The sequence below is a fragment of the Acipenser ruthenus genome, chromosome 17 (genome assembly GCF_902713425.1).
Source record: "Acipenser ruthenus chromosome 17, fAciRut3.2 maternal haplotype, whole genome shotgun sequence".
NCBI lineage: Eukaryota > Metazoa > Chordata > Actinopteri > Acipenseriformes > Acipenseridae > Acipenser > Acipenser ruthenus.
Window position 1 is genome coordinate 104,379 of NC_081205.1, and position 21,987 is coordinate 126,365.

At 42.6% G+C, this 21,987-nt stretch overlaps 2 protein-coding genes across 4 annotated transcripts in view; one reads left to right on the forward strand and one right to left on the reverse strand.

The window, feature by feature from the left end:
* LOC117423395 (trinucleotide repeat-containing gene 6C protein) overlaps positions 1-10,601 on the forward strand; it is a 40,627-nt gene extending 30,026 nt beyond the window's left edge. Inside the window, exons 18-24 of one of the 3 annotated variants that reach the window (XM_058989660.1) lie at positions 216-404; positions 1,076-1,225; positions 2,140-2,250; positions 3,248-3,463; positions 3,621-3,691; positions 3,944-4,083; positions 4,187-10,601. In XM_058989660.1, the coding sequence (XP_058845643.1) occupies positions 216-404; positions 1,076-1,225; positions 2,140-2,250; positions 3,248-3,463; positions 3,621-3,691; positions 3,944-4,083; positions 4,187-4,505 (1,196 nt within the window). In that variant the 3' untranslated portion in view covers positions 4,506-10,601. The remainder of the gene's footprint in view (positions 1-215; positions 405-1,075; positions 1,226-2,139; positions 2,251-3,247; positions 3,464-3,620; positions 3,692-3,943; positions 4,084-4,186) is intronic. The other 2 variants (XM_058989661.1, XM_058989662.1) reach the window with 2 other exon arrangements.
* Positions 10,602-13,486: 2,885 nt separating this feature from the next.
* LOC117974103 (uncharacterized) lies at positions 13,487-20,357 on the reverse strand. The gene is made up of 4 exons (XM_034928558.2): positions 20,026-20,357; positions 18,233-18,589; positions 17,380-17,516; positions 13,487-16,296 (listed from the first exon to the last, which is right to left on the reverse strand). The coding sequence occupies exons 1-4, from the start codon at positions 20,084-20,086 to the stop codon at positions 16,120-16,122; spliced, it is 732 nt and encodes a 243-aa protein (XP_034784449.1). The 5' UTR covers positions 20,087-20,357; the 3' UTR covers positions 13,487-16,119.
* Positions 20,358-21,987: the final 1,630 nt, after the last annotated feature.

The following is a 21,987-nucleotide window of genomic DNA, read 5'->3' on the forward strand; positions in this document are numbered from 1 at the left end:
CTGATCTTATTACACAGAATACCTCTCTGTGTTCCCAGGGGTCCTCGGCCAAACCTTCATGTGTAACCACACTGCCACTCTATGAATGTGTATAGCAATGTCTTCACTCTAGACCTCCCCACACAGCCTCCTAGTAGAAGTGTAGTGAACGCTCTGTTTCGTGTTGGGTTTGTGTTCCTCTCAGACCTGTGTCTCTGTTCTGGCCTGGTTCTCAGGTGCTATCCCTGCAGGTCACAGCATCAGCCCCCCAGGGAAGTCCCCCATGGATGACTCCTACAGCCCCTACAATCTAATCCCCAGCAGCGAGTCTCCGGCCAGTCCACTAGTAGCCCCAGACAACTGGACACAGGCCAAATCCGCTAATGACAAAATCTGCAACGGCACCAACATCAGCTGGCCACCAGGTTGGTAAACGCGACAGCAGGAGGGCTTGTTTAGTTTAGTGGATTTGAAAGAGCCCCTTCTCTCTCTGCACTGCTTTTGGATGTGTTAACCCTCCCCCACCCACCGCCTTGTGATAATTAATGAATTATAAACCCAAAATTCAATCATACCGCCATGGGAAAGGACACACGCACAATACAGCAGGAATAGAGCACACATTTCTGGACAGGTCCATTGTTCTTTTAGCCAGTATGTTGGGTGTGCCTGAAAGAACACGATTGTGTGCTGGTGAGGAACTACACAAAGCCTGCTTTAAGCTGGAATTGAATATGTTCTGTACTCCAGAATAGTGTTACACCACACTTTATATGATGCTGTGAAATTGAAACAAGTCCTTCTTCTGTTTCCCATGTGATGGATCTGGGTTTGGCACCTAACCCTACCAGCCCCTAGTTATTTATCTGACCCACAGAAGACTAACATTTAAAACTAATAATGATACATTTAAAATAGCGAGACAGAGTCTCGCAGCCTCAGCTCGGACCACTGGGCCACACTGCCTTACTGTCTTCAGCTCCAACCACTGAGCCAGATTGCTTCCCTGTTTTACGCTGTAAAGGTTGCTTTGTTTGCGTGGTGTGTGTTCTCTCACTTGCACTTTTCTGAAGGTTTTGTTCTGGGTGTGTTTCAGAGTTCTGTCCTGGCGTGCCCTGGAAAGGACTGCAGAATATCGACCCTGAAACTGACCCCAATGTGACCCCAGGAAGTGTTCCCAGCGGCCCCACCATCAACACCAATATCCAGGATGTAAACCGTTACCTGCTCAGGGACAGGAGTGGAGGTAGGGGCACAGAGGATCTCTGATATACTGCACTGCACAGAGGATCTCCTGATATACTGCACTGTGCACAGAGGATCTCTGATATACTGCACTGTGCACAGAGGATCTCTGATATACTGCACTGTACACAGAGGATCTCTGATATACTGCACTGTGCACAGAGGATCTCTGATATAGTGCACTGTGCACAGAGGATCTCTGAAATACTGCACTGTGCACAGAGGATCTCTGAAATACTGTAACTTCATTGTGAAATTTGATCCAGCTGACCTATAGGACTCATTTGTAGGCCTTTATTACAGCCTTGATTATAAAAATTGATTATGGAGAAGAAAATAATACTTTTAAATAATTTCCACATTCGTCTACTTTTTGTTACTTTTGTTACAACAATTTCTTACTTTAAGGATGCGTTAAAATTGCATGTTTCTCCAATGCATTCTGGTTCTGTTCATTCACAGAATCAGTTAGGATGTTTTTTATTGGGATGCTTTATGAATGCACACCATTGTGCCTTCCTTATAGAAACCGTATCAGAACAGTGATTCTGTGCAACTCCACTGTGATCGTCTGCCCCTTACATGAATGAGATTACTTGAAATGGGAGAATCTTTCCTGTACAGTGACGGGACCAGTGGCAATGATATTGTACCACATAAGAGAGGTTGTGTCTCTACACTGGTTTCAGCCATCACTTACAGAGAGCTGATTCTTTACATGTACTGCAGTAGTGCTGTGAAAACCCAGTTTAGACAGTCCTACAGTTTTCTTTCTTTCTTTCTTTCTTTCTTTCTTTCTCTTTGTACTGCATCACCTCCCCCTTCATTCTGGGTGGATGGATGATAGAGGAATCTTGGGGTCCTTGTCTCCAATTTCTTGTTTTGTTTTTTTTCTCCCCATCGCTGGCATCATAGGCTCATCCCCCACATCATCTCAGAATACCACGCTGCCTTCACAGAGTGTCTGGCCTGTCAGTGCCTACACTAGCTCTTTCAGTATGTGTGAGTCTGCAACCAACACTGCAGGTACTAACACCCCTCCCACCAGCCAGCCAGCCAGCCAGCCAGCCCCCTCCAAACCCCCCCTTTCCAGACCCCCTTGCTTCTGACCACCTCGCTCCAGACCCCCTCTCTCCAGACACCTTTGCTCCTGACCTCCTCTCCAGACCCCCTTGCTCCTGACCCCCTCTCTCCAGACCCCCTTGCTTCTGACCACCTCGCTCCAGACCCCTTTGCTCCTGACCTCCTCTCCAGACCCCCTTGCTCCTGACCCCCTCTCTCCAGACCCCCTTGCTTCTGACCACCTCGCTCCAGACCACTTTGCTCCTGACCTCTCCAGACCCCCTTGCTCCTGACCCCTTCTCTCCAGACCCCCTTGCTTCTGACCACCTCGCTCCAGACCCCCTTGCTCCTGACCACATCACACCAGACCCCCTCGTCAAACCCCCTCACACCTGACCCTCTCCAAACCCCCCTCTCCTGACTCCCTCGATCCTGACCCCCTCTCCAGACCCCTGGGGTAAAACCTCAATTACGAGCACTTCCTTGGTCTTTGTGGGAAGTGGATCTAGTTGATATCTCCTACAATAAATGGTGTTTACTTGTAACACTCCATTCACTAGTGTGAGAAATGACAGTACCTGGACACCCCATCCCAACCCCTCCTCCACTGCTGTACCCCCCATCTGCCAGGAAGCAGCGAGGGGCCAAGCTCTGGGGAATGTACAGTCGACCAGCTACTGCATTGCATCACAGTTTATACATGACAACACATTGTTCTGTAGCGCCTTGTGTACATCTGCAGAACAGGTATCTCCTTCCAAACATTCAAACTGCTCAACACATGGGCACTCACAACATCCAATCAAACTACATGAAGACAGCATGTAAGAGGTTTGAGTATGTTAAGAGATGAAGCATTCCGTTTTGCATGTAGACAGATAGATTGATCAAAGGGTGGTGTCGTCACTTACTGTACAGTAAGTATCTTCCAGTAACAATGGGCTTGTTGTACCTTTGACAGGTAAACTATCAGATATGAAGTCGACCTGGTCCCCTGGCCCCATCTCTCACCCCCAGGCCTCCCTGTCCCATGAGCTCTGGAAGGTGCCTCAAGGCCCCCGAAACCCTTCTGCTCCCACGCGGCCCCCCCCAGGGCTCACCAACACCAAGCCATCATCCACCTGGGGGGGCAACTCACTGGGCTTGACGCCAGGCTGGAGCAGCTCCTACACCTCCGGTAAGCACCAGTGCCTTCCCAGAATACTGCCACCTGCCTGTACACACACCTCACTGAACCTGACATGACCAGAACAAGCTTCTTAAAAGCATTGTGTTTTGGTGCTTGATTTGTGTCTGGAGTCTTGCTGAGATTCAGTCTCTAATTCCTATTCCAGGGACCACGTGGAGCACTGACAGCTCGGCAAGAACGAGCAGCTGGCTGGTTCTGCGCAACCTCACCCCCCAGGTAAGAGACACTGCCCTGCCACTCACACCAAGCAGCTCTGTTCAACATGCACCATTCCTTATGTTAAATAAGCTGTAGCATTTCTGACGTATTTCTTTTTTTTTTTTTAAGCGATTAAAAGGTGTTGTAATAAAGTCCAGGGTTCTGGAACAGGACCTTGTTTGGTTCATAGGTATCGTAGGCTCCAGTACTGCCAGTCTCGTCATTCCTGAGCTTACCAAGAATTTTCTTCCTTGCATTTGTTTGCTGCAGATTGACGGCTCGACTCTGCGGACGCTATGCATGCAGCACGGCCCTCTCCTTACATTCCATCTGAACCTGACCCAAGGGAACGCCGTCGTCCGCTATAGCTCCAAGGAGGAGGCAGCCAAAGCACAGAAATCCTTGCACATGTATGCGCACATCTCTCTTTGTGTATTCTTCTGCCATTCCTGTGTGTATCATTTCTTCAAATCCTTGTGGGGTAGATAATTGTTCTTTTTCTGCCCTGTCCAGGTGCGTTCTGGGTAACACTACCATCCTGGCAGAGTTCGCCGGGGAGGAGGACGTGAACCGCTTCTTTGCACAGGGTCAATCTCTGACCCCCACCACCAGCTGGCAGGCCCATCCGGGCACCAATCAGACGCGTTTGGGAGGGGCAGGGCACTGGAATAGCGGCGGAGGGAAGGGGGGCAGCGAGCTGCTGTGGGGAGGGGTCCCCCAGTATTCCAGTCTCTGGGGACCCCCTGGAGGAGAGGACTCCAGGGGGATCGGGAGCCCCACCCCCATCAACACACTGCTTCCGGGAGACTTGCTGAGTGGAGAGACCATGTAGGGATGGAAAGCTAGCCAAGCAAATCACATGGAGATAATCCGTAGATGAGAAAGGAACCATTGCTCTGACTCGCCAATGGAAACAGAAACGGAATGTGGCGGGCTGGAGGCTGCTGACTTCCTTTTTTCATTTTATAAGTATTCAAAACAGTTTTCAAGATTAGTGGAAAAAATACATAAAAAGAAAACATTTGAATGACGTGTTTCTACTAATTCTGACATTCAGTAGGAATTGTGTTTTCAGGAGAACTGATAAAACAAGCTGCCATTTTGACCTTTCCCTCTAGCCCCTCCCCCATCATGACCCCACCCCTTCAAGCCCCTCCCCTCAATACTACATCATTCCGAGCACGCCCAGTAGGAATGGTTCACGTACTCTCTTCAGCACTATTAGCCTTAACTGCTCTCCAGCCCGGTTGTTTGTTTGTTTTTTAATTTTGAAGAAAATCATTGATTCAGTTGTACAGTCCCATTCTGAGCCAGCACATGCAACAGAGAACAAGTTTTAACAATAATGATGCTATGATTTCTGTTACACCGCGACTCGAGGGTTTGCACTGCTGTTTAATACTTAATAATATCTATATACCGATCGCAAAATAAGCTGCAAGAAATGTAATCAAAAACGGTGTCTTATGTGTATGGATGTGATGTGTGTGAATGCATATGTACCCCTGTCTACTCATTTATGGGAAAACACCTCTGAAAGCACTGCAATGGTGTGTCAGCCTTGTTCTCTCAACACTGTCACGTGACCTTCGTCTTCAGGAGAGGTGCAGCAGCAGCAGCAGCTTCATTTCCAGACACTTTCCTGGGCAGACGCTGCTTTCTGTGCTGCCATCACCGGACACAGGGTTTTTAAGACACCGGTGGACTGCGAGGCATGAGCAGCAGCTGCCCGTCCTCTCCCCCTCCATGACTGCAGTCCTGGTCTCATGACCACCAGCTGCCCTTCCTCTCCCCCTTCCTGACTGCTTTCAGTGTGAAACCTTCGATATGGACTGGCTGCTTTGTGTACAGCGGATAGGGGAGGTGTGGGAACAGCAACCCACCATCAAACCAAATCGGGGGTGTTTCTTATAAAGGTGTAGGCAAGCGTGCGTATATATTGGTTATGTACAAATGTGTAAATTGAGACTTTTTTTCAACCTTTTCGGTTGATTATAGCACTTACAAGAGCAAGACACTCCTACTCTACGATGCCAGTGACTCTGAAAACAAGCAGTGCTGTAAACCCTGAAGGAGAAGAACAACTCCAGCGGATCAAGCTGCTGAACAGAACGACTCCAGCGGATCAAGCTGCTGAACAGAACGACTCCAGCGGATCAAGCTGCTGAACAGAACGACTCCAGCGGATCAAGCTGCTGGTTCCTCTGTGTTTTCTGTGCACTCTATTGGTTTGAAACTACTTGTAGATGATTATTGCAGAATATGTTTTTAAAATATCAAAGTAAATACCACTGTTACATCAAAGATTGGACTCCTTCAAGATGCTACACTTGTAGCGTTACACAGAAGATCAAGTCCCTGTAACTCTACCTTGTACTGTAACATCTGGTCATCGGGTGCCTGTCTGCTGTGAAGCCTCTCTGAAAATTCACTTTGATTAGCGGTACTCCCGCTCAAAGCACATGTGCATTTGGCTGCCATTCTGTGTAGTGAAGCTGATCTGGGTTCAGCGAGGCTGCCAGTCCCAGCTCAAGATCAGTAAAGCACATGTGCATTTGGCTGCCATTCTGTGTAGTGAGGCTGATCTGGGTTCAGCGAGGCTGACAGTCCCAGCTCAAGATCAGTAAAGCACATGTGCATTTGGCTGCCATTCTGTGTAGTGAAGCTGATCTGGGTTCAGCGAGGCTGACAGTCCCAGCTCAAGATCAGTAAAGTTTCCATTGCTCACTTCACTTCACCGATCAGTTATAACAGGCTCCAGTGTTTTATAGATGAGTTCAGTGTATTCAATGATAGCAGCACATTGGCTTCTCACTACAGTACTATCTCTGAGTTTTCCTAATCAGGGTGTTTAGCAGTGTGCTGTACCTGCTCAGTCTCATGGGACTATCGTGTTAAGCATGACCTAGTTTTGGAGTGAGATATTAGAGAAACTCCTGGTTCCAGTGAGGCAGGGCATTCAGGAATCCCAGGGCTCTGATTGGTGGGCCAAACTGCCTTACAGAACTGCACCTCCAGTGAAGATTACTAGGCTCGATATCCAGACAAGCAAAGTGGTCTTCACTGGTTATCAGCACTGCAGCCTCTTGGACAGTGGGTGGCTAAAGCAGGGCCAGTCCTCTTTCAGAAAAGAAACAAAGGCTGACCTTTATATATCTAGCTGGTGCTTTTACAACGTTTTGAAAACCATTGAGGGTTTGGCCCAAGACAGACGCGTTGTGGACAGCGCCACCCCCCTGTGATCATGTGCCAATACGAGCTGGTTGTTACTTTTGCTTTGAGGAGACACTGTTACTCGTGGACACTGGACACTGTCCTAGCAAGGGTTTAACAATCCTCCCCAAAGTGCTTGCGCATACTCATCTCTTATGTGAAAGTGGTAAAGCTGGGGTAGAAACTTGAAAAAAAAAAACTGTTGTTAACTAATGTGGTATTAGATAGGTGGGGTCCGCACCATCATTTACTTTAGAAAGAGATCCCAGGGGCCAGGTACAAAGTCCATTTCCAAGTGCTTGACAAGCAGTGGTAAATACAGCTTCCTGTTTTCATGCTCATCTAGTTAAATGATCTTTGCACAAATACACTTGGAGCCACGCTGCAGGCGAGTGGAGGCAGGAAGGAGCATCCATTCCATTCCAGTGCCTGGAGGCAGTGAGGCCCATTAATTAGAGTCAAGCAGGCAGGATGTTTAATTGGTTAATGGCAAGGTTGTTAAAACAAAGCTAGAGTGATAGCTGGGAACTATTCATAGCAAGGGGAAGGAGTGATCAGAGTTGTGAAGATGACTTTATGTAACACAATTTTTGTTCCTGGGTAGTAAGTGTTATTTCCTAATTGCTTATGCCTCAAAAGTATAGAAAATGGCTTTTATTCCCCACAAACTTTGCTTTTGTGACCAGGACAGTGATGTTTTGAAATTTACCTATTTCCAATGAGGAAATGGGCGAATTTGTGTCTTTTCGTTCACATAAAGTCAGAAAAAAACAACATATGAATCCAAATTAACATGTATTTATACTAAAGTAATACAAAAATGACTACAAAAGATTTAGAAACGAGTAGTCTTTTTGGTTGGGGTAGTATGGGTTTCTCTCCTCAGCTCCACCTCTGAAATTGTCATCTGGATCTACAACGTCTTCCTCGCTCTCTGACTTGCTGCTCTCTCTCCGGAGGAGTGGGTACGGGGAGCTCATGGCAGTGTGGCACCGGGGCGATGGATGAAGGAAAGTCCGGATACGTGATAGCAGGTGTATTCTTGCCAGTTCGATGTTTGGAAGGCTCCACCATGCAGAAGTAGCAGTTGCTTGAGTGGTCAGTGGGTTCCCACCAAATTCTTGGGATAGTGAACTTCATGGCTCTCTTTTCCCCTCTGTACCATCCTACAAAAATACATTTATTTCACCCATGACTAATGTGTAAGAGATTCTCGCAACATTTTTCATATATGATATATTTTTTCAATAACATTGAAAATTGTAAAACATTTTAAAATTAAAAACTTTTACAATTTTAAAAATTTTAACAAATTTTATAACATATAATTCCGAGCAACAATTGTCCATCTTACCGTTTTTTTGCAGTGCTCGCAGGTGAAATGAGGTGCCCAGGGTTTGTCTTGATCCCCGACAGGCATGCCGAAATATGTCTTGTAGGCCTCACACATCTTAGCAGATGCTTCCACGGAGTACTTTTTCGCTCTTGTCTTGATAAATTGGCCGCAGACATAGCAAAATGCGTCTGCTGGATGCTTGCAGCCTCTTGATGCCATCTCAGAAAAATGCAGATATGAATCCACTTAGGCAGCTGGAACTAAACTAAACTGGTGGGCTTAAGGCCCCTGTATTTATACTACTATTTATATTACTGGAAAGTTCTAGAAGTTACTCCAAGTTTACTCAGCACTGAATCTATCTGGAATGTTCTGGAAAATAGGTAAATTTCAAAATATCACTGTCCTGGTCACAAAAGCAAAGTTTGTGGGGAATATCAATTTTCTATACTTTTGAGGCATAAGCAATTAGGAAATAACACTTACTACCCAGGAACCAAAAAAATAATTTGTTACACGGTGTAACCTTCTCATTCTCTACAATAAGAAGAACGCACTGTTGTAGGCGGGCTAGCCGAGTACATATTTTTTTATACCAAAAAGATTGTTTTCATTTTAGTGTTTGGGCTCTGCCATTGCTGGAAGGGGGTCCTAAGCCTGTCCTTCCCTAAGCAGTGTCAGTGCGCCCGCATGAGCCAGCATGCAGAGTCCGAGATGCCCTTGGGAACTGTATTAACTATATTATTCTGTCCCTAGGGTAACGCAGCACTTACCTCAACTGCAGTGTTCTGCAAGTTGCATTTAGAAATGTCTTTTTTAAAAACGCTGTACTCCCTGCCCTGCCCAGGACTTCTCCAAGCGTCAGGCTTTTGAAGCTTTCCTTGATGTAATGGCTGCACCAGCAATGATAACCTGTCACGGTCACATCCATTAATGATTGCAGTTCTGAAAGATATGTTGAGTGCATGACCCCCAGACATTAAGAACTTCATCTTTCTTTTTAAGGGCCTGGGTTGAATATGCATGTGCTGATTATTATTATTATTATTATATTAGTACTAGTAGTAGTAGTAGTATCATCATATAACTCCACCTTTCTTTTCCCCCAAAAAAGTAAAAAAAATCATAAACATATCAAAACAGAAATATACAAATACTTGAATCAAAAATGAAATGCCAATAATGTAATGTGAACACTGTTTATGTAATGATTTTGTCACTCATACACTTCCGAGTTTGACACGCCAGTTCAAAGTGAAAAAAAAACAAAAGGCAAAAAGATGAAACTGTTGTAGTGAGGGTTTGCACAGAAGCAGGTGTGAGAGAGAGAGAGAGAGAGAGAGAGAGAGCCTGTGGTAAGAAACCAGTATGAATGTGCCAGGGTGGGTGAATGTGTTTGTGTTCTTATTCAGTATATGCTTTTATTTGCTTGTCTGTAAAGAAACGCAGTGATGGATATTGTTATTCTTGTCATTAGCACTGCGTGTCTGCGATCGTTAAGTACAGAGGGGACTCGATGACACTTCATGTGGAAATGTTTACTCAAGGACTTAACCAATCTGTAACATGTTTATCTACCTTGTAGTGGCTTTTATTGTGGAATAATCCAGATGTTTATTAATATTATTATTATTATTATTATTATATTATTATTATTATTATTATTATAGAACAGGATTAGAATAAGAGTATTGCACCATTTTATTTCTTTTTCCAGTTTATAGAAAAAAGACAAAAATTATTATTACAAAAAAAAAAGGATTTTTGAAGAACTGTGGCCATAGCATGTCGTTAGAGAAGGAGGAAGGCTCTCTGTGTTGGACAACAGAGGGAGGCAGGAGGCAGGAGGCAGGAGGCAGGACTCGGGTTCCAGAATGAGACTCATTTCAGAGGTGCCTACTTTTTTTTTTTTTTTTTTTTTTTTTTTTGGAAGGCCACCTACCGTTTACAAACATTTATTTTTTCTGAACTTCACAGAAAAGGAATTTATTACAGGAGCGTTTGGAAAACAAAAAGGAAAGATACTCTTCCAATAAAATGAAAAATGAACTTGTTTTCAGAATGAAGATTCTGCTACTTTCAGAACTCTGGGATTGAACAGTGTTGTTGTGTACTAGTTCACTTTGATTTGATTTGATTGTGTTGTTGTTGTATGGATGTTGTTGATGTTATTGATTTACGGACTATCAAGCCTGTATCTTTTAATTGTTATGTTATTTTCCTTTGTAAAAGAAAACGTAACTTGCTCACTATCTTGCACACAAATAAAACGTGGACGATGTCTCAGGAAGGCTAGGGTTCCAGAGTACCAACTCCACGCCATTTTAATGTACATTTTTATGAAAAAAAAGAACATAATAAAAAAAACAACTCCAAGCACTGAAGGTTATGGATTTTTAAAGAAGAAAATACCTTTTGTTTCTGAATCCGTAGCAGTTACATATTTACCAAATAATGGACTCGAAATGAACTGAAAAAAAAATTGAGGAGTGCTTTATATATAAATCTATATATTAAAAGAATTGCTTTACATTTTAAACAAAATGCTCAATGCTCTTTGATTGTTTTAAAGGACAGTGAACTAACATACCATTGCTGTATGTTTTAAACTGTTGTATTTTCTTACACAGAGGTCCCTTGCCTGCTTGATCAGGAACATTGTGCTTTACTTTTCTTTCTCTCTGTCTGTCTCGTAGTGTGCCAGGTAATAAAGAATACTTTATGAAAAGCTGGGTTTCTGCAACACATTTGACAAAGCTGGTTTTAAATGGATCGTGAACTATGCACAAACTGGGGGTGAAGGCCTGCGCTGTTCCTTATGTATCTCTTTTCATTTAGGGTTGTTTTCTAGACAATTGTTTCTGCTCAGAAGCTGTTTCATTCTCCTCCCCCTCTCGCTCTCTGCTCAGAAGCTGTTTCGTTCTGTTCTCCACCTCAGTGCGGGGGGGGGGGGGTGGGGGCCAGCAGTTTGGAGGGGCTGTGTGTTATTTATCAGTTTGGGGGAGGGGGTGGCTTTTAATGCGTTTTTTTTCTCTTCTAGAATGTAATTGTCAGAGTTTTCATGAACTATGGAGCTTCTTTCAAACTATTAATAAACTGCAGCTTTTTCTTGAATGTTGAAAAATATTGCAATCAGTTCTTTCAAGTTTTATAAAGAATTCAAATGGCATGCAGGTTGCTGTTACTGTATTTTTAAGCATGTTACGAAAGTTGTGTGCTGTATCTTGCTTTGATGTTGTTTTATCCATTTATACGTTTTATCATCACCCAATTATCCAGCTGTCCATCTTGTACTGTCCTCACTGACCGTATAAGATGGGCACTGTTGCTTCTTGGCTGAAAATGAGAGTTTTACCAAGCGGTAAGTCGATGCTCACAAACATGAATACACAAACCTATAAGAGGCACTACTTTCTGTTCTGTGAAAGATGGGCAAAACCACTAGCAATTCATTTCCTGTGCTCCACCTGACCACAGGCAAAGTGAAACGGAACATTTATGAAGATATTTCCAGAAACTTCTTGCAGCCTGCTTGTTAAAATCACGCTTGTGACTCGCCACAGTGCTTCTGGAAACTATTTATTTAGTGTCGTCAAAATGTATTGAACATTGACTTGGAGGTACAGCAAACAAAAACGCATTCAGTCTGATGATGCTTTAATATGCAACTCTACATGTTGAGGGGTAGATGTACTAAGATGGGCCAGTCGCAGCGCAAGCATAGTGCAATTTGCATTTCTGTTGCAACTATACACAAAGTATACATTTTGTTGTACATACCAAGAGAAAATATGTTAATAAAGACACTCCACTATACTCTAACCAGTGTTACTGTTTGCGCTCCACTATACTCTAACCAATGTTACTGTTTGCGCTCCACTATACTCTAACGAATGCTACTGTTTGCGCTCCACTATACTCTAACGAATGCTACTGTTTGGTTCTAGACCATATTTCCAGGCTGAAAAATGTTGCCTGACCTTTCAGTCACCAACCCACAGGATTTGAAATCTTTGGGCTGTGTTGCAATTTGCAGTCAGATTGCAAGCCCTTGAAGAAGAGAAAAGATCACAGATACCCAATTTACATGGTAAAAATATTCTGGATCCCAAATAAATATTCAGAATATTCTGTTTGCTATACTTGCCAACCTTGCACTGAGCAAACTTGCACCAAAGACATAGAAAGTGACAGACTAAAAACATCTTAACTATTCAAATTATGATTTGGAAAGGAAATGAGGTTTCACCCAGACCACAAACCACTTGCACAACTCAGCCCTTCCTCCTCCTGTGCTATCAGGACCACAGATGTTCGTTAGGGGCGTTCTCTTCTCTAAATGGGTTATTTGTCATTTAACTAGATTGCTGATTATATTTAGATTTTAAGAATAGACTTGAAACTACCTCCAAACTCAAAAATATGTCCAACATGCTGAACCATATATATAAATAGCTCAGTGTAGTACATGGGATCATTGTAAACACAGAGATGCACCCGTATTGTAGGTCTGGAAAGCTGTGAAATGTGCAGGCAGGCTGGTGCAGTGAAGCTCCATGGAAATGTTGCAGAGAGGCTGGTGCAGTGAAGCTCCATGGAAATGTGCAGGCAGGCTGGTGCAGTGAAGCTCCATGGAAATGTGCAGGCAGGCTGGTGCAATGAAGCTCCATGGAAATGTGCAGGCAGGCTGGTGCAGTGAAGCTCCATGGAAATGTGCAGGCAGGCTGGTGCAGTGAAGCTCCATGGAAATGTGCAGGCAGGCTGGTGCAATGAAGCTCCATGGAAATGTGCAGGCAGGCTGGTGCAGTGAAGCTCCATGGAAATGTGCAGGCAGGCTGGTGCAGTGAAGCTCCATGGAAATGTGCAGGCAGGCTGGTGCAATGAAGCTCCATGGAAATGTGCAGGCAGGCTGGTGCAGTGAAGCTCCATGGAAATGTGCAGGCAGGCTGGTGCAGTGAAGCTCCATGGAAATGTGCAGGCAGGCTGGTGCAATGAAGCTCCATGGAAATGTGCAGGCAGGCTGGTGCAGTGAAGCTCCATGGAAATGTGCAGGCAGGCTGGTGCAATGAAGCTCCATGGAAATGTGCAGGCAGGCTGGTGCAATGAAGCTCCATGGAAATGTGCAGGCAGGCTGGTGCAATGAAGCTCCATGGAAATGTGCAGGCAGGCTGGTGCAATGAAGCTCCATGGAAATGTGCAGGCAGGCTGGTGCAGTGAAGCTCCATGGAAATGTGCAGGCAGGCTGGTGCAATGAAGCTCCATGGAAATGTGCAGGCAGGCTGGTGCAGTGAAGCTCCATGGAACTGTGCAGGCAGGCTGGTGCAGTGAAGCTCCATGGAAATGTGCAGGCAGGCTGGTGCAGTGAAGCTCCATGGAAATGTGCAGGCAGGCTGGTGCAGTGAAGCTCCATGGAAATGTGCAGGCAGGCTGGTGCAGTGAAGCTCCATGGAAATGTGCAGGCAGGCTGGTGCAGTGAAGCTCCATGGAACTGTGCAGGCAGGCTGGTGCAGTGAAGCTCCATGGAAATGTGCAGGCAGGCTGGTGCAGTGAAGCTCCATGGAAATGTTGCAGAGAGGCTGGTGTTGGGACAGGGAACAGTCAAGAGGCAGGAATAGGGTTGCAATCCCATTTTTATTGAAGCTGAAATTTGTAGAGCATAAAAATGTATGTATAGCACTTCAATGCTGAAGCAGAGTATTTCAAGTATTTATCCCCTAAGCAATCAGCTGGAACAAACCTTCAAAAACTTTAAAAACTATGTACATTCCCACTAAATACATCCACTTATATTAAAACAAACAGTAATTACTTCTCCCTTTTAAAAAAAACTACTCTATTACAGTATAACTGCACTTTCTCTCTCTTTTTTGCAGGAATCTTTCGGAGTGGCGAGACATGGCATTAAACAGGCAAGCATTTATTTTCTTCATTTATATTTGAAGCAATAATTAAAATGTAACATAGAACATAAGAAAGTTTACAAACAAGAGGAGGCCATTCAGCCCATCTTGCTCGTTTGGTTGTTAGTAGCTTATTGATCCCAGAATCTCATCAAGCAGCTTCTTGAAGGATCCCAGGGTGTCAGCTTCAACAACATTACTGGGGAGTTGGTTCCAGACCCTCACAATTCTCTGTGTAAAAAAGTGTCTCCTATTTTGTGTTCTGAATGCCCCTTTATCTAATCTCCATTTGTGACCCATGGTCCTTGTTTCTTTTTTCAGGTCGGAAAAAGTCCCTTGGGTCGACATTGTCAATACCTTTTAGGATTTTGAATGTTTGAATCAGATCACCGCATAGTCTTCTTTGTTCAAGACTGAATAGATTCAATTATTTAAGCCTGTCTGCATATGACATGCCTTTTAAACCCAGAATAATTCTGGTCGCTCTTCTTTGCACTCTTTCTAGAGCAGCAATATCCTTTTTGTAGCAAGGTGACCAGAACTGAACACAATATTCTAGATGAGGTCTTACTAATGGATTGTAAAGTTTTAACATTACTTCCCTTGACTTAAATTCAACACTTTTCACTATGTATCCGAGCATCTTGTTGGCCTATTTTATAACTTCCCCACATTGTCTAGATGAAGACATTTCTGAGTCAACATAAACTCCTAGGTCTTTTTCATAGATTCCTTCTTCAATTTCACTATCTCCCATATTTTGAATGACCTTTGCTGCTGCAAGGGTTTTAGCCACTTCTCCTATTTTTGTGTCGTCTGCAAATTTAACAAGTTTGCTTACTATACCAGAATCTAAATCATTAATGCAGATTAGGAATAGCAGAGGACCTAATACTGATCCCTGTGGTACTCCACTGGTTACCTCACTCTATTTTGAGGTTTCTCTCCTAATCAGTACTCTCTGTTTTCTACATGTTAACCACTCCCTAATCCATGTGCATGCATTTACTTGAATCCCTACTTCGTTCAGTTTGAGAGTTAATCTTTTATGCTGGACTTTGTCAAAAAGCTTTCTGGAAATCTAAATAAACCATGTCATATGCTTTGCAATTATCCATTGTCAATGTTGCATCCTCAAGAAAATCAAGCAGGTTAGTTAGACATGATCTCCTTTTCCTAAAACCATGCTGACTGTCTCCCAGGATACTGCTACCATATAGGTAATTTTCCATTTTGGATCTTATTATAGTTTCCGTAAGTTTACATATAATAGAAGTCAGTCTTATTGGTCTGTTGTTACCTGGTTCGGTTTCGTCTCCCTTTTTGTGGATCGGTATTACGTTTGCAATTCTCCAGTCTGTCGGTACAACCCCTGTGTCAAGAGACTGTTGCATGATCTTGGTTAGCGGTTTGTAAATAACTTGTTTCATTTCTTTGAGTACTTTTGGGAGGATCTCATCTGGCCCAGGGGATTTGTTTATTTTAAGAGCTCCTAGTCCCTTTAACACTTCTGCCTCTGTTATGCTAAAGTTATTTAAAACTGGATTGGAACAGTTCGACATGTGGGGCATGTTGTCCGTATCCTCCTTTGTAAAAACTTGTGAAAAGTATTCATTTAATATATTTGCTATTTTTTTCTCTTCTCTTTCGTCCTGAAAAAAGAAACAAGGACCAGGGGTCACAAATGGAGATTAGATAAAGGGGCATTCAGAATACAAAATAGGAGGCACATTTTTACACTGTGAATTGTGGGGGTCTGGAACCAACTCCCCAGTAATGTTGTTGAAGCTGACACCCTGGGATCCTTCAAGAAGCTGCTTGATGAGATTCTGGGATCAATAAGCTACTAACAACCAAACGAGCAAGATGGGCTGAATGGCCTCCTCTTGGGCTTCCAGTTGAGCAACCCTGCATTACACCATACACCAGGAATAGGGAGAACAAGTCCAGCAGTCTTAATAAGCCTTGGCATGTTTCAGAAGGAAATGACCCAATTATCAGCGGGGGTCCACTTTGGAATAGAGGTTGAAGTCAGTGGGTATCGTCACTGGGCTGGCATAGTGGGTGTTCTCCATTCCCTCGAAGTGGTCCACAGCGCCCCCTTGGGGTAGCCCTGTCATTACCTCATATATTGGGACCGGGGCTGGAGGCTGGGGGCGACAGCACCGCTGAGCCTGAAATAAGAAAGAAGATCAAGCTTTCACTTTGGTGCCATCAAACAAGAAAACACTAGTGTTGGGTAAGAACACACACGCACACGCACACGCACACGCACACGCATGCACTCTCACACACACTCACACAAACGTATTCATCTCATATGTGATTACTCAGACCATCAGGAAATATCGCCTAAGAAAAAAATACTAGTGTTATCCAACAGGTTGCTTTGAAGCCAGTAAGCTTGTGATGCCCAATCAATACTCAGGACTGGTTATTAAATTAATATTAAGCACATTTCAGCTTTTTGTTCTTATGATTTTTAGACTACAGAACCGTCTTTTGTGTTTAAAAGATTGTGACGAGGCAGATCACAACACCTTGTGTTGCTTTGCCAGCTTGATGCAATCATAATTCACATGTTGATAGACTTCATCACCATGACAAGAGCTAGTGCAAATGAGAAAAATATCACTTCTCAGAATATAGGACTGTGTTGTTTATAAGGGATTTATCTTTTAATATCAAGCAGCTTGCAGTGTGTGGGTGTGGGTGAGTGTGATTGTAAGTGTGGATGGGTGTGGGTGTTGTTGTGGGTGTGAGTTTGAGTGTGTGTGGGTGTGAGTGCGAGTATGTGGGTGGGTGTAAGTGTGAGTATGTGAGTGTTGTTGTGAGGGTGAGTGTGAGTGTGGGTGTGTGTGGGTGTTCTTGTGGGTGTGAGGGTGTGTGTGTTCGTGGGTGTGTGTGTTCTTGTGGGTGTGAGTGTTCTTGTGGGTGTGAGTTTGAGTGTGGGTGTGAGTGTGAGTGTGTGGGTGATCTTGTGGGTGTGAGTTTGAGTGTGGGTGTGAGTATGTGGGTGTTGTTGTGAGGGTGATTGTGGGTGTGGGTGTTCTTGTGGGTGTGAGTTTGAGTGTGGGTGTGAGTGTGTGTGTGTGGGTGATCTTGTGGGTGTGAGTATGTGGGTGTTGTTGTGAGGGTGAGTGTGAGTGTGGGTGTGAGTGTCTAATTCAGACCTGAATGTATTTTCCATTACAAAGATCAGCAACATTTGTACATGTTCCTTCTCTAGTGTCTCTATCACAGGTGGTCATACTTACGAACTTCACACAAAGCATGAGGGTGATGAGAATGAGGAACAGGGCTACTGCTCCAGAGATGGCAAAGAGCAGCGTGGAATAGTCTGAGCACGGCTGAGAGATCTCTGTAGAGCTGCACTGCTCTCGAGTGCCATTATCTGCACAGAGAATACAGACACAGAGAGTACATGAGGAACAGGGCCACTACTCCGGAGATGGCAAAGAGCAGCGTGGAATAGTCTGAGCAGGGCTGAGAGATCTCTGTAGAGCTGCACAGAGATCACAGACACAGAGAGTACACGAGGAACTCAGAGTGTTGTTTTCATCTCACTTGTGTATTGCTGTTTTGCTTCTTTCAGATGCAAGAGATTGGGAGTCATTATTTATTTTTTAATATTAAATATTCATAACTTCTTAAAACAAAAGTGTTACAGATTGATCTAACTTCTATAGTGTTACAGATTGATCTAACTTCTATAGTGTTACAGATTGATCTAACTTCTATAGTGTTACAGATTGATTTAACTTCTGTAGTGTTACAGATTGATTTAACTTCTGTAGTGTTACAGCTTGATCTAACTTCTGTAGTGTTACAGATTGATCTAACTTCTATAGTGTTACAGATTGATCTAACTTCTGTAGTGTTACAGATTGATCTAACTTCTATAGTGTTACAGATTGATCTAACTTCTATAGTGTTACAGATTGATCTAACTTCTATAGTGTTACAGATTGATCTAACTTCTATAGTGTTACAGTATTAAATTGAGACTGATAAAGGATATCAACAATGCCTTGGGATCCCAGCCAGGAAATTATTAGGAAAAATAACCATCCCATCTGATTTAAAGCAATGCTGGTCATTCAAACTTACCATCTACAAAGATGAAATATGTTTTTGTTTTGGTTGTTTTGTGTGACCCCATGTCATAGAGGAATTCACAGGAGTACAAATCAGTGTCATTGTGCCGCAGGTTGAGGATAGTTATATTTAGCCAATGTGTATTCAGGTCCCCTTGTATGTGAAATCGGTCCTTGTAGAGGCTGCTGGCCCCACTGCTGCCTTCGACGGATTGGAAAAGGACCTCCAGGGCAGTTCTCCACTTTCTTTTCAAGTAGAAGCCTGCGATGTGGCCCTCGGAGTGGTCAGTGAAGCAGGAGAGCACAGCGGACTGGCCCTCATGTTTCTCCAGGTAGACAGGCTCTTGAGAAGCTGACACCGATCCTCTGTCTAAACAGAAAAAAGAGCGCTGCTCACTGAACGGGTTGCACAGAAGAAGAGGTGATCAAATTAAACAAGCCCTTTGTATACTTATTACCATTTAATGCACACACCACTACAAACAGTGTGTTATTAAAATCAATATACTTTAATACTGCTCTATTATACACTATATTAGAAACTGTTTAACAGTTATTTATTCATGTTTATGAGGGGTTAGATATGTCCAAGTTAGTATTTTCTCTGACTCCAAATGTCTGTATATTTGTGTTCCTTTAAATCATGTGAATACATCGGAGTCAAAATAATATTTACAGTTACACAGTTAGACTGTGAGTCCAAATGTGTACTCCTCTACTTTCCATATTAATAATTGCTTTCATGTTTAGGTGGGTATAATTGTCAGGAAAAAGGAAATGATTAGTGAGACTATGCTGCTTCAGAAAGAGCAGCTCATCGTCCCTCTAATTTATTGTGCAAGATACATTGTGTTGAAACCCCAGGAGTTTCGTGTTGTTCAGTATGCTGTACTGTCACTAGAACTGTCTTCAGTTCTGCCTGGTCTGTGGATTGATTTTGGAGTTTTGCTCTTAATAATATATTAATCACCATCATAAAGAGACAAAACATGTAAATTAAAATAATGCTACATAACAAAACAAGGGGCTTTAAGGAACTACTTCTGTTCCGTGTGCGGATAATATCAAAAATAACAAAGGAGTTGAAATTATTTTATGTTCATTGATGCTATTTAACCCAAACTTATTAGTAATTACTTTGGAAGCCTCTTCTGTTGTGTTTTCACTCCGTTCAGTTAGACATTTTAAACAAACCCATCACTCCGTTCAGTTAGACATTTTAAACAAACGCATCACTCCGTTCAGTTAGACATTTTAAACAAACGCATCACTCCGTTCAGTTAGACATTTTAAACAAACCCATCATTCCGTTCAGTTAGACATTTTAAACAAACGCATCACTCCGTTCAGTTAGACATTTTAAACAAACGCATCACTCCGTTCAGTTAGACATTTTAAACAAACCCATCACTCCGTTCAGTTAGACATTTTAAACAAACTATTTAAATAAAACAAAACTATTTAAATAGATTGCATACTGGACATGGTATTATTTATTATTATTATTATTATTATTATTATTATTATTATTATTATTATTATTATTATTAGCCTAGTTTGTTTTGCCAATACCTCACATCTTATATATAATTACACACTAAAAGAATAAGTCATATTGGATGCATCCCAGTGAATTTATTTTTATTGCACAGTAAATCTAGATATTTAATTAAATATATGGGGCAATACAGAAAATTATCACTTTTCCTACACATAATATAGTAATACATATTGACATCATGCACACTGTTTCATACAGTATACTGTAATCAAAACCTAAAGAAATGTTTGCAATTTTGAACTTACCGAACATGCATCGAGAAGTCAGTATTAGAAAGACCCAGCAAGTTAAACGGAGAGTCTGCATTGCTTGCAAGAAGCTATCTATCACAAAGATTTATTTGTGTTCTTCTGGTAAAAACAGTTATTTTGTTTGGTCTTTTTTTAAAAGATGGAACACCAGATAACAGTCTAGCGTCTTGACCACAGTTTTATCAGTGTGATAAAGAGAGAGAAAAACCAGTGCCATGGGACTGAGACACACTGAGAAGCTTCTGCTGCCTTTTCAAGACACAAAGCTGTTATTGACATGGTCCTCCAGACCCACAGACTGTCCGTTCTGTAGGTTCAGAGGAGCTGCGCTCTCAGGGTGTTTATAACACAGGAAACAGCAGTCAGACAACAAAGAAACTGTCGTTTACCGTTATGGGGCAGGGAGGTTACCTATGTGTGAAGACTTGTGGTGGCTGTCAGAAGCTAGAAGCGGAACATGACATTTCAACAGAGAATGAATATATTATTCGAGTGGATACCGATATAATTTGCAGTGCAAGCCATTTCAACAGAGAATGAATATATTATTCGAGTGGATAATATATTCTCAGGTGTGTCTTATTAAACTCCTAGTAAAACCAGGAATGGATCAAACTACTATGCAATGGGAGTCTTATTTCCATCCCTGTGTAGTAAACCCTTATGTAACTGCTCTGGACTCTTGAGGACTGGATGAGAGCTTCTATACGATATTCTAGAAGAAATTCAATATGTGTTGCACTGTATTGTATTGTATTGTACTGTATTGTAATGTATTGTATTGTAGAATGTTAGAATTACACCTTTGGCTTAAGAGTAGCAGATCTATGCAAGAACCACCAGAGGGCAGTAGAGTATAACGAATGTGAAAATTGTTGGGCATTTCCAAGTAAGACATTAAGCACAAGAGTACAGTAGCAGTTTGCAGACAGCTGTTACTAGAGCAGCGTGGTTGTGGGTTTTGATGTAAAATTCTGAATACAGTACTGTGCATGGAGTGTTACAAGATTAAGCAACACAGCAATTCCAAATGGAATACAACCTCTAAAACTGACCGCTGGCTCCAGATCTTTTTAAACTCGAGAAATATAAAATGTATGCACTGCCGTACCGAGACCGTAAACTGACAAGGAAAATATCTGTAATGAATGGATGGATTTAATTCTGGCTGATTTAAATACTACTTAAAGGCAGTTCTGGGTGCGAGTATCAGCACAGCCCTGTTAATATATACTTAAAGGCAGTTCTGGGTGCGAGTATCAGCACAGCCCTGTTAATATATATATATATATATATATATATATATATATATATATATATATATATATATATATATATATATATATATATACACACAGTATATGTGCGGGTTTACAAAATCACACTTTTAACAACTGGGTGAGACCTCTCTCTATAGACTGGAAACACTACAGATTGTATTCATAAAGTACAGTCAATCTGTAGGACTTACCATTTCTAATATAATTACTGCCATGCTGCTTGTGATAATAAATTCAGCCCTAGTAATGTTCAATTTGAAAACACTTTTATTGAGAAATGCAGAATATCATCATAACAAGTATACATACCACTATTTATTTCAAGAAAATACATATCAAAAGTTCTTTACAGTGCATGAAAGCATTCAAATTCAATTCTGTGATGCCACACACAGGCCCTAAAACCCAGCCCCTGTGTTTAGGCTGTGAAGATGAGAATCCCACAGAGCAAGCCTTCCCATACAAGCAGGGCTGCCGTTAACCCCTTCCTGGAGCTCGCTCCATCGAGACTCGCCTGAGCACAGGAATTCCATCCTAGGATAGAACAGAAAAACGTCTGCAGCTTCTGAGACAGACAAGACGCTCACAAACTGCTAGGGATCCTACATAGTCATGTGGTCTCAAATATGGATGTGCTGAAATTCATTTATTGCCAAATCTCCCTATATAAAAAAAA